General features: G+C 46.7%; 1 protein-coding gene across 1 annotated transcript in view; it reads right to left on the minus strand.

The window, feature by feature from the left end:
- The window catches only part of LOC141273764 (protein ELYS-like), a 113,995-nt gene extending 103,171 nt beyond the window's left edge, over positions 1 to 10,824 (minus strand). Inside the window, exons 1-4 of the mRNA XM_073686102.1 lie at positions 10,664 to 10,824; positions 4,342 to 4,471; positions 3,596 to 3,849; positions 3,334 to 3,514 (exon numbers count right to left, since the gene is read on the minus strand). Of these exons, the coding sequence (XP_073542203.1) occupies positions 3,334 to 3,514; positions 3,596 to 3,849; positions 4,342 to 4,471; positions 10,664 to 10,675 (577 nt within the window). The 5' untranslated portion in view covers positions 10,676 to 10,824. The remainder of the gene's footprint in view (positions 1 to 3,333; positions 3,515 to 3,595; positions 3,850 to 4,341; positions 4,472 to 10,663) is intronic.
- Between the last annotated feature and the right edge of the window lie 7,020 nt (positions 10,825 to 17,844).

Raw genomic sequence — 17,844 nt, forward strand, 5'->3', positions numbered from 1 at the left:
CACTCTCAGATCTCACTTCCAGCATTTACAGTCATTACAAGGGCCAGGAACCCCCTGGAAAACCCCTAGGAGAAGAGCTACGCTGTCATGTCATTACATCCAACACAACCTATCCCAGGTACAGGGGAATAATACCAACAGCCGCAGAACGTTTGTTAAAAGGGAAAATAAAAAAAACTACATTTTAGTCAGCTCTTCAGCCACTTTATCAGGAGGCAGCAAGTTAAACATGCAAAAAGCGATGAGCGGTTTGTAGTATTGATTTCAGCGTTGGTTATAGAATCAGTGACCACTTAAAAGGAGTTTTGAATAACAATTGGGAATCTGAAAAAGGTCTGTCCGTATTAAGAACATTGGAGTAAAGCTCGCTCCTAGATACCCATTTTGTTCTGGACATTTTAAAATGCCCAAACTGAAGCAAAACCGAAGTCCACCCTCGCCACCTCCCTGCACCATCTTGATTTGTGCTTCTCCTTACACCAAGTCTCATTATGTCCTACCAAAAGACAGATCCTGCAACAAATATAAGGACAGGAGGGAGGAGCGGAGGGTAGAAAAACAATAGGAATATTTGACACATTTTACATCGTGCAGTCTGTCCTATCCATTTTGGGTCTTCTCTATGCTGATGTCTGACTAATTCCCAAACTAAGTGAGCAAGTGCTATAATGTGTAAATGAAAGATACCACTGCAGCAAATCCCTCGCCTCTCTTTACTGTTTTACACTAGATTAAATTTACTTCTTCCCTTAAATATATTACGGTTTCTTTAAATACAAGTTATACAATATTTTAATAGACTTTCTACATTAATTCTCTACAGTTTTCAATACCTCCATTTGATGTAATTGAATAGAAACCTTTAATTTGCCTAGTGAAAGTCAGTCTTTGTAATACAAGACACATACGGGCATAGCTCATAACTACAGGTGCTTCTCACAAAATTACAATATCATCAAAAAGTTAATTTATTTCAGTTCTTCAAAACAGAAAGTGAAACTTATACTGTATATTATATAGAGTCATTACACACAGAGGGATCTATTATATAGAGTCATTACAGACAGAGGGATCTATTATATAGAGTCATTACACACAGAGTGATCTATTATATAGAGTCATTACACACAGAGGGATCTATTATATAGAGTCATTACACACAGAGTGATCTATTATATAGAGTCATTACAAACAGAGTGATTATATAGAGTCATTACAAACAGAGTGATCTATTATATAGAGTCATTACAGACAGAGTGATCTATTATATAGAGTCATTACACACAGAGTGATCTATTTCAAGTGTTTATTTCTGTTAATGTTGATGATTATGACTTACAGCCAATGAAAACACAAAAGTCAGTATCTCAGTATATTAGAATACTTTATAACAGCTTGAAAAATGAAATAAAATCCGAAATGTTGGCCTATTGAAATGTATGTTCAGTAAATGCACTCAGTACTTGGTCGGGGCTCCTTTTGCATCAATTACTGCATCAATGCGGCAATGTGGCATGGAGGCGATCAGCCTGTGGCACTGCTGAGGTGTTATGGAAGTCCAGGTTGCTTTGATAGCAGCCTTCAGCTCGTCTGCATTGTTGGGTCTGGTGTCTCTCATCTTCCTCTTGACAATACCCCATAAATTCTCTATGGGGTTAAGGTCGGGCGAGTTTGCTGGCCAATCAAGCACAGTCATACTATGGCTTTTAAACCAGGTATTGGTACTTTTGGCAGTGTGGACAGGTGCCAAGTCCTGCTGAAGAATGAAATTTCCATCTCCAAAAAACTTGTCCGCAGAGGGAAGCATGAAGTGCTGTAAAATGTCCTGGTAGACGGCTGCGCTGACTTTGGTCTTGATAAAACACAGTGGACCTACACCAGCAGATGACATGGCTCCCCAAACCATCACTGATTGTGGAAACCTCACACTAGACCTCCAGCAGCTTGGATTGTGGCCTCTCCACTCTTCCTACAGACTCTCAGACCTTGATTTCCAAATGAAATGCAAAATTTACTTTCATCTGAAAACACCACCTTGGACCACTGAGCATCAGTCCAGGTCTTTTTCTCCTTGCCCAGGTAAGACTCTTCTGGCATTGTCTATTGGTCATAAGTGGCTTGACACAAGGATTGTGGCACTTGTAGCCCATGTCCTGGATACGTCCGTGCGGTGGCAGCTCTTGAAGCAATGACTCCAGCAGCAGTCCACTCCATGTGAATCTCCCCCTATTTTTTTGAACGGCCTTTTCTTAGCAATCCTTTCAAGGCTGTGGTTATCTCGGTTGCTTGTGCACCTTTTCCTACCACACTTTTTCCTTCTGCTCAACTTTCCATTAATATGCTTTGATACAGCACTCTGAACAGCCAGCTTCCTTAGCAATGACCTTATGTGGCTTACCCTCCTTGTGGAGTGTGTCAATGACTGCCTTCTGGACATCTGTCAAGTCAGCAGTCTTCCCCATGATTGTGGAGCCTACTGAAACAGACTAAAGGGACCTTTTTAAATGCTTAGGAAGCCTTTGCAGGTGTTTTTTAATTCTAATTTACTGAGATAATGACTTTTGTGCTTTCATTGGCTGGAGGCCATAATCATCAACATTAACAGAAATAAACACTTGAAATAGATCACTGTTTGTAATGACTCTATATAATATATGAGTTTCACTTTTTGTATTGAAGAACTGAAATACAATTTTTGATGATATTGTAATTTAGTGAGAAGCACGTGTGTACACAGCGCTGTAGCTATGTGCCCATCACATGACCAGTGCAAAATGTTTATCCACCAGAAGCAAACAATGAATATTACTAATAAAGGACAGCAAGCAGACATCTTAAAAACCACGAGGAATGAATACAGACAGTATATCGCAAAGGCACTAAAGAGGTTAATGGCATTATGTTGTTTTGTGAAATCATAAAGGGAATTCCAAATCAAGTAAATAGCATAATGCTGATATGTGATATGCCATCACTTGATCTCTGGGGCCCCAAACCAATTTGGGTGGGGGGGGGGGGGCGCATTTCAGGCTCTTAATTTTTTTTCTGCACAAAGGTGGTCGTGATATCTGAACTGTGCTGGGAAAGGCAAAGAGCCCCATCCACTTGAATGAAGAAGTGCCGCAGCAGGTGGCCTCACACCAATGTTCAGAAGGGAAATGTTATTCCTAGGATTGTTGGGTGCTCTAGAGGTCAGACCCCTTGTGTTTATTGTGTGCTGACAAATCCTAGTAATATGCCATCAATTACTAAAATGTGGTCACCCCTTTAACACAACTTGATTTAGTTTTGTTAAAATACATTTTAAAAATCCTGATTTATTAAGAAAAATACCTGACGCTTCCAACTCATCTTGATTGCAAGAGATATCATCTAAACATAGATCAATAAGAAGAACATGCCCAACATCTGTAACCACAGCTGCCACGCCAAAGAACCATCTTAGACTCTGGTGTAAATGCTGAGTACTTGCATTGGCTCCGCCATCATTCACTAAGGGTTCAACAGCCGTTACCTGAAAGCACAAGAAAGTATATAAATTATAACAGTTTCCCAAAAAGGATCGAGCAAATCAATCAAGTTTAGAAGTGCTTACCGAGCCAGGGAGCGCCACTGCTTTAACAACTTTTGAAATGCCGACATCATACAAGCAAAGAACACTGCCTTCTGCTTCAAGCAGACCCACAAGAAGTCCTGTCTTCTTCTGCCATGAAAACTCTTTGACAGCGACAACAGTGGGAGGTCTCTCAGTCACTGAGCTAAAACAGTATGCAGAAAGTCTTTCACCCGTTACTGAATTGGTAACTTCAAGCTGGGGTCCACATGCGAGCCAAGCAAGCCCAGCTCTCCCTTTACAGAAAAGAGAAATAAATTAAATTACACACATGCACTGCCAACCTTTTCTGAGCCTATAACTTCATATTTGTAAAAACAGATTAAAGATATAAGTTTTTACAAGAAACACTGGGCATATGCCCCCACAACAGAGAGTTAGCTGCATAGTATAGGGGATAACTGTTAGATCGGTGTAAGGCAGGGCTCGCACAACTGTATTTCACAGTCCGTATATGAAGCACAAGGTCCAAAACGTACCGCTTCAGACCCGAGGCTGTAAGCTAAGGTTGGGAAGCCGGCCACGAGGTCAGGCGATGCAGCCCGTATACGGACCACAAGATACGCTTGTATGAACTCCACTTTAGTCCTACTTTTACCCCACCAATCTAACAATCATCACTTATCAGAAAAGATTAAAGAAGACTGGAAAAAAAAACCTTTACCATTCATTTGGTAAAACAATGAGCAAACAGACCATCGTTCTATTAGATGTTACATATCTCTTACCTGGGGTAAACTTTGCACGCAAGACAGATTCCAGGTTAATTTCATCCTCCTGGAGAGCTTCTATTGTGATCTCCGGAAATTGCAGCAAGCTGCTAGTTACTTGGGCCTCAAGATTCGGCATCTTATTTTTCTTTCAGAGGAAAAACAAGAATTTGAAATTAAACAAAGTAAATGAAAACACAGTAATATTACACCAGTATATTATATATATAAGCACAGAAAGGACACTCCAGTCATATGCACCCATACACAATACAGGTGCTTACATGGCCAATAGAAAAATGCTAGATTATTTCCCATAATGGGCCACTTTGCACTGAAAGGTATAGTCACCATATACCCACTGAACGTATGCCAAGCAGGGCTGTGGAGTCAGTAAGCCAAACCTTCGCCCCCTTGATGTCCGTCTTCACAGCACGGCCTCACTACTGAGCGTGTACATAAAGTGCAGCACAGATTCATCTCACCTAAGCAGAGACCCTTACATCAGGAACAGAACAGACATTTATAGGACATTTCACAACTTTCCCAAATTCTTATGAAAACATTTACAGCACATCCTGCATTGTACTACTGTACCCAATTTATTATATATTTTAGGAATCGGTCCATTTTATACCGACTCCACAGCCCTGAGGCCAAGACAACAAACTTGGTAACAACCTATGGATTTATTTTGTCCATACGCTTGGTGTATTTGCAGTACATGCAAAATATACAGTGTTACAAACTTAAGGAAAAGTCTTTACATATGCCACCTATTCAAGGCTTCGTTGACCTTTAGCCATGATTATAACTGGATACAATTTTGATTTTACAAAAATCTTTGCCGAATAGGCATAAAGGGCGAATTCTGAAAACCTGCGCACTTGATCTTAGCAATCAGACTCAATTTCTCAGAAATGACAAATGGTAAGGTTTTTAATATTAGAGTTAGGACTGTCCCATAAGGGTTGCCGTGAAGTGGCGGGATGGCTTTCACATTATTTTGATCAAAATTATGTTAACTAAATACCCTTTATTATTTATTATTATTTTTGCACTGTGCGATTTATACATCTACTTTCAGTTATTTGGGTATTTTTCTTGTTCTTGGCTTCTCTAAATTTCTCAGAAGCCCATATGATAATTAAGGAAGCAAACTAATTGCTATAGCAATTATTCCATTGCACCAGTTTTCCTAAATCTCTGTCATCTCTGAATCCGGCGGTCTTACTTTCCATTACTAGGTACAACATTTCTTTTAAAAGGGAGAAAGAAAATGCAAATCTGAAACTCCCTGCTGCGCTGCGGGGGGCACAAGCCACATTCTTCTGCCAGGTGCAGCAGCTGAACTCAGATTACTGTACCGTGTCTCCCATCAGTAATGTGCTATTTCATCTATTTATGGAGATCCTGTACATTACAACATAGATCAGAGACGTCAAACACACAGAGGGCCAAAATGAAAAACGTGGACAATGTCGCAGGCCAACCAGTATACAATATGGGGCCCACACAGTCCTCCGCACAGTACAATGGGGGCCCACACAGTCCTCCGCACAGTACAATGGGGGCCCACACAGTCCTCCGCACAGTACAATGGGGGCCCACACAGTCCTCCGCACAGTACAATGGGGGCCCACACAGTCCTCCGCACAGTACAATGGGGGCCCACACAGTCCTCCGCACAGTACAATGGGGGCCCACACAGTCCTCCGCACAGTACAATGGGGGCCCACACAGTCCTCCGCACAGTACAATGGGGGCCCACACAGTCCTCCGCACAGTACAATGGGGGCCCACACAGTCCTCCGCACAGTACAATGGGGGCCCACACAGTCCTCCGCACAGTACAATGGGGGCCCACACAGTCCTCCGCACAGTACAATGGGGGCCCACACAGTCCTCCGCACAGTACAATGGGGGCCCACACAGTCCTCCGCACAGTACAATGGGGGCCCACACAGTCCTCCGCACAGTACAATGGGGGCCCACACAGTCCTCCGCACAGTACAATGGGGGCCCACACAGTCCTCCGCACAGTACAATGGGGGCCCACACAGTCCTCCGCACAGTACAATGGGGGCCCACACAGTCCTCCGCACAGTACAATGGGGGCCCACACAGTCCTCCGCACAGTACAATGGGGGCCCACACAGTCCTCCGCACAGTACAATGGGGGCCCACACAGTCCTCCGCACAGTACAATGGGGGCCCACACAGTCCTCCGCACAGTACAATGGGGGCCCACACAGTCCTCCGCACAGTACAATGGGGGCCCACACAGTCCTCCGCACAGTACAATGGGGGCCCACACAGTCCTCCGCACAGTACAATGGGGGCCCACACAGTCCTCCGCACAGTACAATGGGGGCCCACACAGTCCTCCGCACAGTACAATGGGGGCCCACACAGTCCTCCGCACAGTACAATGGGGGCCCACACAGTCCTCCGCACAGTACAATGGGGGCCCACACAGTCCTCCGCACAGTACAATGGGGGCCCACACAGTCCTCCGCACAGTACAATGGGGGCCCACACAGTCCTCCGCACAGTACAATGGGGGCCCACACAGTCCTCCGCACAGTACAATGGGGGCCCACACAGTCCTCCGCACAGTACAATGGGGGCCCACACAGTCCTCCGCACAGTACAATGGGGGCCCACACAGTCCTCCGCACAGTACAATGGGGGCCCACACAGTCCTCCGCACAGTACAATGGGGGCCCACACAGTCCTCCGCACAGTACAATGGGGGCCCACACAGTCCTCCGCACAGTACAATGGGGGCCCACACAGTCCTCCGCACAGTACAATGGGGGCCCACACAGTCCTCCGCACAGTACAATGGGGGCCCACACAGTCCTCCGCACAGTACAATGGGGGCCCACACAGTCCTCCGCACAGTACAATGGGGGCCCACACAGTCCTCCGCACAGTACAATGGGGGCCCACACAGTCCTCCGCACAGTACAATGGGGGCCCACACAGTCCTCCGCACAGTACAATGGGGGCCCACACAGTCCTCCGCACAGTACAATGGGGGCCCACACAGTCCTCCGCACAGTACAATGGGGGCCCACACAGTCCTCCGCACAGTACAATGGGGCCCACACAGTCCTCCGCACAGTACAATGGGGCCCACACAGTCCTCCGCACAGTACAATGGGGCCCACACAGTCCTCCACACAGTACAATGGGGCCCACACAGTCCTCCACACAGTATAATGGGGCCCACATAGTCCTCCACACAGTATAATGGGGCCCACATAGTCCTCCACACAGTATAATGGGGCCCACATAGTCCTCCACACAGTATAATGGGGCCCACATAGTCCTCCACACAGTATAATGGGGCCCACATAGTCCTCCACACAGTATAATGGGGCCCACATAGTCCTCCACACAGTATAATGGGGCCCACATAGTCCTCCACACAGTATAATGGGGCCCACATAGTCCTCCACACAGTATAATGGGGCCCACATAGTCCTCCACACAGTATAATGGGGCCCACATAGTCCTCCACACAGTATAATGGGGCCCACATAGTCCTCCATACAGTATAATGGGGCCCACATAGTCCTCCATACAGTATAATGGGGCCCACATAGTCCTCCATACAGTATAATGGGGCCCACATAGTCCTCCATACAGTATAATGGGGCCCACATAGTCCTCCATACAGTATAATGGGGCCCACATAGTCCTCCATACAGTATAACGGGGCCCACATAGTCCTCCATACAGTATAACGGGGCCCACATAGTCCTCCATACAGTATAACGGGGCCCACATAGTCCTCCATACAGTATAACGGGGCCCACATAGTCCTCCATACAGTATAACGGGGCCCACATAGTCCTCCATACAGTATAACGGGGCCCACATAGTCCTCCATACAGTATAACGGGGCCCACATAGTCCTCCATACAGTATAACGGGGCCCACATAGTCCTCCATACAGTATAACGGGGCCCACATAGTCCTCCATACAGTATAATGGGGCCCACATAGGGGTGGTGGTTCTGGTGTCACGGGCCAAATAAAATCACCCTGAGGGCCAGATTTCGCCCACAGGACAGAGTTTGACACGTATGACAGATATTCAGCCACCTGTACGGATTACAGCTTTTGGAGTCACTCACAGCACAGCTACTACTAACAATCTAGAGATGATGGGGAATCCACCATTCCTTCTCACTACACAATGTCAGGGAGGAGGAGTTAGAAGGAAGAGCATGCCCATTGCTTCTCCATTCACGGACTAGAGTACAGCACTCTGGCCATTTCTTTCAGCTCCACAGACATGACCATTCCAATGGCAAGGGTCCCAGACTACTTAAAAAATCTATAAAATGAAGGCTATTTTCTCCTCCGTTAAGTTATGTGATCTTATGACCATTGCTGAGAAGTACCATGTTATCTAATGGAGGTCACCATTTCAGTCACCAGACCATGCTGCATAATGAGTCTAATGTAACCTTTTCCAAAAGGTAGAAACAAACTCCTATCATAGTAATGATGATGGCTACACAGCTCCAGTTAGCCAGCTACAATAAAGATGATGACCATTCAGACTCCTGACTGTAAACTGATAATCTATTTGGTCACTGATGAGAATAGTGTATGAGATGATAAGTTATTACAGAAGGCAGAAGTGGTACTAGTTCTAGCTGATTACATGATGCACAGAATGAATGGCTAGGTTTACAAAGTTTATTTCTGGAGGATTTTGAAACAGATCTGCTCCAAATTCTTCCTTAAAGAATGGAATTCTTTACATGTAGCGCAGACAATGAAATAATCAGGTGTTGGTGAATTTATAAAGAAAAACAACTACAGTAATTCTTCAGAGAAGATGCCGAGTTTTAGAATTCGGTACATGCAAGTCTGTTCCTAAGGGTAAAGTCCCACGATGTGCTGCCACATGTGACAAAAACCCATACCCACCTCGGGGGCCACTGTGAACGGGTTTATCAGTAATACCTCATATGTTACTGCAAACTTATGAACTCAATCGCCCCACAGGTAGGTCTGGCTAGTGTCCGCAGTATGTGCAAAACCTCATGGATCCGCACCGACTAAGGTCAGTCAGGCAGTGAAATAATCGCTGTCAATCACAGTCAAATAAATGATGGCAGTAATGTCCAGGCAGGAGCCTACTACAGCCATCACTACCTGCCACAATGATGAGCACGCGGTGCTGTCAGGCAAGGCAATGGCCCCACTTACAGGTCAGTCGGCAGGGGACGCGGTGCCGTCAGTCGGCAGGGGACGCGGTGCCGTCAGTCGGCAGGGGACGCGGTGCCGTCAGTCGGCAGGGGACGCGGTGCCGTCAGTCGGCAGGGGACGCGGTGCCGTCAGTCGGCAGGGGACGCGGTGCCGTCAGTCGGCAGGGGACGCGGTGCCGTCAGTCGGCAGGGGACGCGGTGCCGTCAGTCGGCAGGGGACGCGGTGCCGTCAGTCGGCAGGGGACGCGGTGCCGTCAGTCGGCAGGGGACGCGGTGCCGTCAGTCGGCAGGGGACGCGGTGCCGTCAGTCGGCAGGGGACGCGGTGCCGTCAGTCGGCAGGGGACGCGGTGCCGTCAGTCGGCAGGGGACGCGGTGCCGTCAGTCGGCAGGGGACGCGGTGCCGTCAGTCGGCAGGGGACGCGGTGCCGTCAGTCGGCAGGGGACGCGGTGCCGTCAGTCGGCAGGGGACGCGGTGCCGTCAGTCGGCAGGGGACGCGGTGCCGTCAGTCGGCAGGGGACGCGGTGCCGTCAGTCAGTAGAGTACGCGGTGCCGTCAGTCAGTAGAGTACGCGGTGCCGTCAGTCAGTAGAGTACGCGGTGCCGTCAGTCAGTAGAGTACGCGGTGCCGTCAGTCAGTAGAGTACGCGGTGCCGTCAGTCAGTAGAGTACGCGGTGCCGTCAGTCAGTAGAGTACGCGGTGCCGTCAGTCAGTAGAGTACGCGGTGCCGTCAGTCAGTAGAGTACGCGGTGCTGTCAGTCAGTAGAGTACGCGGTGCTGTCAGTCAGGGCAATGGCCCCATGTACAGGACAGTCAGCAGCGGGTGATGCCAGCCCTGCACTCATAGCGGTGGTGTCTGGCACTCCCCCTACAGGGCGGATATAGAATGCAGAGTCCGGGACCCCCGTGGCCGGGGAGATGTGACAGCTTTCACTGTGGTCTTTCCCGTCTGGAGAGCAGACCTCGCAGTGAGCAGCCTGCCATGACTGAGCCAGTGCACGGCCCCGGCCAGCAGCGCGCACGCTGCCTACACGGCCAGTCAGGCTCCGCTCTTTTTCCAGGCAGTGACACGCACGATAAAGCGGGCACGATGTTCCGTCTGCTCACCGTGAAGACCATCGCAGTCGCCGGGCTCAGCTTCTCTCCCCAGCGTCACACTGCGAGCAGGCCTGCGGGATCATCACGGCCACCATCTCTGATCACCAAGCGCCACCGGTTCCTCTTCCTTCCCACTGAGTACGTCACAGAGCCGTGCGTGCGCCGTAACAAAGGGGCGTGAGTTCTGTTCTGTCATTGGTTGGTTTGTGTTTAGGGGCGGTTCCCTTTTGCGGACGTCACAGATTGCGTGTTCCCGTCACGTTACGTCACACTTCTCAGTTATAGGCTATGTGCCCACGATGCAGAAATGAAGCAGAAAATTTCTGCAGCATTTCTGCATCTCCCTGGCAGAAAAAACGCATGCAGATTGTGCATGCGGTTTTCCTGCAGAATACATGCGGATCCACATGCGTTTCCGCATGCAGATTGACAAGCACTTTCCAGGCGATAGCATCACTTGGAAAGTGCTTGACAACTAGGTCACACTATATAAATCCATGCAAACGGCATGGATTAAGGCTGCGTGCCCACATAGCGTTTTTCAAGCGTTTATGCTGCGGAATTTCCGCAGTGGAAACGCTTGTTAAACGCTAGGTAATCCGCACCCCATGGTCCCCAAGGGGATTCCGCATGTTCTATGCACATGCTGTGGATTTTTCCGCAGCGTTTCTGCAGCGCTCATAAATCTGCAGCATGTCAATTAATTTTGCGGAAGCGCAGCGGAACTCCCGCCATTGACTTGCATTGAGACGCACAGAAACCGCGACTGTACATTTTTACAAGCGACTTCTATGCGTCTCTATGTGCGGATGGTACCCAGTTCTGGAGGAGAGGAGACTCTCATCCAGACCTGGGTACCATTGTACCTGTAAAAAAAGAATAAAATAACAAATAAAGTTATACTCACCTGTCCGAAGGTTTCTCTCTGAAAGCCGGCATCACTTGAGGACCTGCGGTGACGTCACAGTCATGTGACCGCAGGCCCTTCACCGCTCTGTCTCGCGATATGCCGGCAGCCGGGAACCAGACAGGAAGCAGCGCTGCAGCCACGCCGGGGCATCGGGGGTGAGTATAGCTTTATTTGTTTTAATTTTTACGGTCACACTATATAAATCCATGCTGTTTGCATGGATTTATACAGTGTGACCTAGTTGTCAAGCACTTTCCAAGTTACCTGCCAGATCTCTGCTTGATTCCTACCTGATTTCTGTCTATCTGCTTGCATTCCTGCGGTCCGACAGTCTGCCTTCCAACACCTGTCAGTCTGTCTATGGATCTGCCCGCCCGCTCACCTGGGAGCGCTCACCTGCTACCTGCCTGCTAGCCTACCTGGAGGCTCTGCCGTCACTTGCCGTGACCACCTGCCCGTCCAGAGACTATTGCCTGCTCACCTGGGAGCGCTCACCTGCTACCTGCCTGCTAGCCTACCTGGAGGCTCTGCCGTCACTTGCCGTGACCACCTGCCAGTCCAGAGACTTTTGCCCGCTCACCTGGGAGCGCTCACCTGCTACCTGCCTGCTAGCCTACCTGGAGGCTCTGCCGTCACTTGCCGTGACCACCTGCCCGTCCAGAGACTATTGCCTGCTCACCTGGGAGCGCTCACCTGCTACCTGCCTGCTAGCCTACCTGGAGGCTCTGCCGTCACTTGCAGTGACCACGTGCCTGTCCAGAGACTTTTGCCCGCTCACCTGGGAGCGCTCACCTGCTACCTGCCTGCTAGCCTACCTGGAGGCTCTGCCGTCACTTGCCGTGACCACCTGCCAGTCCAGAGACTCTTGCCCGCTCACCTGCTACCTGCCTGCTAGCCTACCTGGAGGCTCTGCCGTCACTTGCCGTGACCACCTGCCTGTCTAGAGACTCTTATCCTGCTGTCACTTGCCATGACCACCTGCCTGTCTAGAGACTCTTATCCTGCTGTCACTTGCCGTGACCACCTGCCTGTCTAGAGACTCTTACCCTGCTGTCACTTGCCGTGACCATCCGCCTGTCAAGAGACTGTCCCCGTCACTTGCCGTGACCTCCTGCCCTTCTACCCAGAGACTGTCCCTGTCACTTGCCGTGACTACCTGCCCCTCTACCCAGAGACTGTCCCTGTCACTGGCCGTGACTACCTGTCCGCCTTCCCTGGGAGCCACCCGCTTCCTTACAAGGACTGCCCTTTGTATAGTTGCTCTGAGGTTCCACCTCCCAGACCCGTTACACCTACTATGAGGGGCCCCTCAGATTTGGGCATTTTCCTTGTCCTCACAAGCTCCAGAACAGCCTTCTGTTGATGCCTTCTTTGACACCTGAAGGTTGACATATGATAAACCTGAGAGGATCCAGGTCGCAGAGGCAAAGATTATGAACTGACACGGGGTCCGCTCTGCAGAGGACTATAGTTGAGTTCTAGCAATGGTCCAATTCCACAGAAGCGTGTCTGATACACTGGCTTTGCATACTTTTCCCTTTCGAGAGGTTATGATCCAGGCCATTCGGATGGATCGCAGGATTCGGGAGAAACGTGAAGAGCGACAGTAGGTTTCGGCCATTATTGCCGAATTGGTCGACTTATGTAAAGCAGAACCAATGTAGGTTGGAGCTACCAGTTCTCGGACCAGTGAGAGAAGATGGCGGTGCGATCTCGCAGTCTGCTTCTACTGTGGTCACGCTGGACATATTCTTAAGAACTTCTCAATAAGCTCTCAGGCGCACAGGCTGTCGAGAAAAGCCTAAGTCTGGGTGATTGTTGAGGTCACTCAGACTTCCATGTACCCTTTTACTCCTCAGATAAGCTACTTCTAAATGTATTTTCTAAGAATCAGTTGATACCAATGTTAGCTCGCATTTACTGAGGGTCTGCCACCAACTTCATGAAATCAGGACTGGTTCAGAAATTAGTAATAGGGACAGTTAGGTTGGACAGACCCATTAAAATTTTTACCATTGATAGGACACCGTTACTCCAGAACCTTGTCTAGCTGGTAACAGTGGAGTTTACACTTAGAGTGGGAACACTTCATTCTGAGTCCATCTCATGCTTTGTGTTGGAATTTGTCTGCTGGGTTGGTATTGGGGTTTCCATGGCTACATATACATAATCTAGAAGGATGTTGTTAAGTGGAGCCCCAATTGTCATAAAAATTGTGTTAGTTTTATACAAATTTGTTCCGCTAGTCTGGAGGGTCTGCCGGGGTACCTGAAAGAATCCGGAGATGTGTTTTCAGAGAAAGAGGCAGAGATATTATCTCCCCATCGACCTTATGATTGTGCTATAAATCTTGTCCCTAATGCCAAATTACTGAAAGCTCGCCTGCTCAATTTGTCGGGACCTGAACGTACTGCCATGAAAGACTATGTAAATGAAAGTTTAAGGAAGGGTCATATCTGTCCTTCTTACTTGCCTGTGGCTGTTAGGTTTTTCTTTGTTAAAAAGAAAGATGGTGGTCTCCGTCCTTCCGATTTTCGTGAAGTAAACAAAATTACAGTTAAGAATACTTACCCACTTCCACTCATCCCTGACCTATATAATCCGCTTATGTGGGCTAAATGGTTTTCTAAACTTGACCTTAGAGGGGCTTATAATTTGATAGGTTTCCAGCAGGGTGAGGAGTGGAAAATGGGGTTTTTAATGTCGGAGGGTCTATTTGAAAATCTTGTCATGCTTTTTGGGTTAACAAATGCACCAGCAGTTTGTCTTTTGTAGGTTTTGCATCTTTTTGCTAGTGTGAACATGCTCTTATTTCTTGCATGTGTACCATCTTAGACCTCAGTTCACATTGCTTGGTTTTTTGTCTTGTTTGCATTCTGTGCAAATTAGGGGTGTGGCATCCCCCTTGTTGAGCTGGTTAGTATATATGTAGCTTCCCACGGGCTTAGGTGGTCTGATATTGGGACCCGGTTCTATTTGTCTACTCTTTTATATGCATTACTTCAACTTTGATATACAGTAAGGTTTTTAATATAGACAGTGTAGGACCATCCCAATTTAGGGTCACCTTGTCGCTGGTGGGACAGCTTGTATACTTTTTTTGATCAAAAATAGTTCACTAAGTACCCTATATTTCATATGCAACTTTGCTTTACATTTATATATAATGATGATAGGGTATGAGATATTTTTTGTCTTTTGTAGATTTTGCATCTTTTTGCTAGTGTGAACATGCTCTTATTTCTTGCATGTGTACCATCTTAGACCTCAGTTCACATTGCTTGTTTTTTTGTCTTGTTTGCATTCTGTGCAAATTAGGGGTGTGGCTTCCCCCTTGTTGAGCTGGTTAGTATATATGTAGCTTCCCACGGGCTTAGGTGGTCTGATATTGGGACCCGGTTCTATTTGTCTACCCTTTTATATGCATTACTTCAACTTTGATATACAGTAAGGTTTTTAATATAGACAGTGTAGGACCGTCCCAATTTAGGGTCACCTTGTCACTGGTGGGACGGCTTGTATACTTTTTTTGATCAAAAATAGTTCACTAAATACCCTATATTTCATATGCAACTTTGCTTTACATATATATAATGATGATAGGGTATGAGATATTTTTTGTAGGTTTTGCATCTTTTTGCTAGTGTGAACATGCTCTTATTTCTTGCATGTGTACCATCTTAGACCTCAGTTCACATTGCTTGGTTTTTTGTCTTGTTTGCATTCTGTGCAAATTAGGGGTGTGGCATCCCCCTTGTTGAGCTGGTTAGTATATATGTAGCTTCCCACGGGCTTAGTTGGTCTGATATTGGGACCCGGTTCTATTTGTCTACCCTTTTATATGCATTACTTCAACTTTGATATACAGTGAGGTTTTTAATATAGACAGTGTAGGACCGTCCCAATTTAGGGTCACCTTGTCGCTGGTGGGACGGCTTGTATACTTTTTTTGATCAAAAATAGTTCACTAAGTACCCTATATTTCATATGCAACTTTGCTTTACTTTTATATATAATGATGATAGAGTATGAGATATTTTTTGTCTTTTGTAGGTTTTGCATCTTTTTGCTAGTGTGAACATGCTCTTATTTCTTGCATGTGTACCATCTTAGACCTCAGTTCACATTGCTTGTTTTTTTGTCTTGTTTGCATTCTGTGCAAATTAGGGGTGTGGCATCCCCCTTGTTGAGCTGGTTAGTATATATGTAGCTTCCCACGGGCTTAGGTGGTCTGGTATTGGGACCCGGTTCTATTTGTCTACCCTTTTATATGCATTACTTCAACTTTGATATACAGTAAGGTTTTTAATATAGACAGTGTAGGACCGTCCCAATTTAGGGTCACCTTGTCACTGGTGGAACGGCTTGTATACTTTTTTTGATCAAAAATAGTTCACTAAGTACCCTATATTTCATATGCAACTTTGCTTTACATTTATATATAATGATGATAGGGTATGAGATATTTTTTGTCGTTTGTAGGTTTTGCATTATGAGTGATATATTTTTGATTGTATTGGATAGTTTATTGTGGTATATCTTGATGTTATTCTTATTTTCTCGCCTGAACTAGATTCACGCTATCAACCTGACCTTTTTGTTTTACAAAAACTTGGAGAAATGTACTTTTTTGTTCAAGAAATATCGTTCTTGGGGTTCATTGTATTGGCTGAAGGGTTTAAAATGGATCCTGGGAAGGTACAGGCCATAATTGATTGGGTTCAACCCCGTGACCATAAAGCGTTACAACGTTTTTTAGGATTTGCCAGTTACTATAGGACATCTATTAGGGTTTTTTCCCAGATCGTTAAACCTCTTTCTGATCTCACACATTAGGGGCTGGATCTTAAAGTTTGGTCACCAGATGCAATTGGGGCTATCGGGGCTTTTGATAAATTGAAAGAGTGTTTCATGTCTACTCCTGTTTTAATCGAACCTGATCTCCAGAGTCGGTTCATTGTGGAGGTGGATGTTTCAAAGGTCAAGGTAGGGGCTGTATTATCTAAAAGTTCCAAAACTCTGACCAACTTATGGCCATGTGCATTTTTCTCTAGGAAATTTTCATCTCCTGAGAGAAATTATGATGTTGGGAATTGCGAGCTTCTTGCTGTCAAATTAGCTTTTGAACAATGGCGACATTTTTTGGAGGGAGAAGTACATCAAGTCACGGTGGTGACGGTTCATAAAAAATTAGCTTACATTAAATAAGCTAAACAGTTGACACCAATACAAGCTAGATGGTCCCTCTTTTTCTCAGGATTACATTTTTTTATTATGTTCAGGCCGGGGTCCAAGAATGTGAGGGTAGATGCATTACCACGCAGCCTTGACTCCGTTTCTCCTCCTGAACCTCCATCCTCCATTCTTCCCCAATGCATTGTGGTTTCCATGCTATCCTCGGAGTTGGAAGCAGAGATACATAGAGTCCAGTCATGGGCTCCTCCCACTACTCCTAGGACCAAATTATTTGTAATGGTGTACCTAAGATTGCGTCTGTTACAAGAGTTTCATGATTCTGTCTTGAGTGGTCACCCTGGAGTCACAGCTACGCAAAAGCCATTGCAAGGCTTTTTTTGGTGGCCATCAATATATATTGATATTGGAGATTTTGTTTCTGTTTGTGATGTTTGCGCATGCGCTAAAGTCTGTCATAACCGGCTGGCCGGGGAATTGGCTCCATTATCAATTCCAGAAAGACCATGGACTGTTATTTAGGTGGTTGTTGACCAATTCAGTAAACAAGCCCATTTTGTTTCTTTATTGGGGCTACCAATTGCTGAAATACTTTCCATGTTGTTTATCAATCATGTGGGGAGGCTGCATGGAATCCCTCTGAACATTGTATCTGATAGGGCGGTTCAATTTGTCCCCAAATTCTGGAGAGCATTTTATAGAAAATTGGGGATTGATTTGTAATTTTCCTCTGCCTACCACTCTGAAACCAATGGTCAGACAGAAAGGACTAATCAGTTGTTGGAACAAATTTTAAGGTGTTTTGTTGCATCTCAGCAGGAGGACTGGTCCTCAAATTTACCTCTTGCTGAGTTCGCCTATAACAGTCAGATCAATCAGTCTACTGGAACCTCACTTTTTTTGTAATTAAGGTTTTCATTCCCATATTGGTGAATTTTCTAGGCTGAGCTCTGGGTGTCCTTGAGTACAGGTGGCCATATAGAAACTTTGTGATGTCTGGAGGGAGGTCCAAAAGAATATTGGGGTGGCTCAGCTTCTCCAAAAATGGAAGGCTGATAGGAAACTTTAGGCGGGTCCCATATTCAGG

Source organism: Phyllobates terribilis, unplaced genomic scaffold, assembly GCF_046119375.1.
Source record: "Phyllobates terribilis strain yellow unplaced genomic scaffold, ASM4611937v1 Scaffold_5__5_contigs__length_657084704, whole genome shotgun sequence".
Classification (NCBI taxonomy): Eukaryota; Metazoa; Chordata; class Amphibia; order Anura; family Dendrobatidae; genus Phyllobates; species Phyllobates terribilis.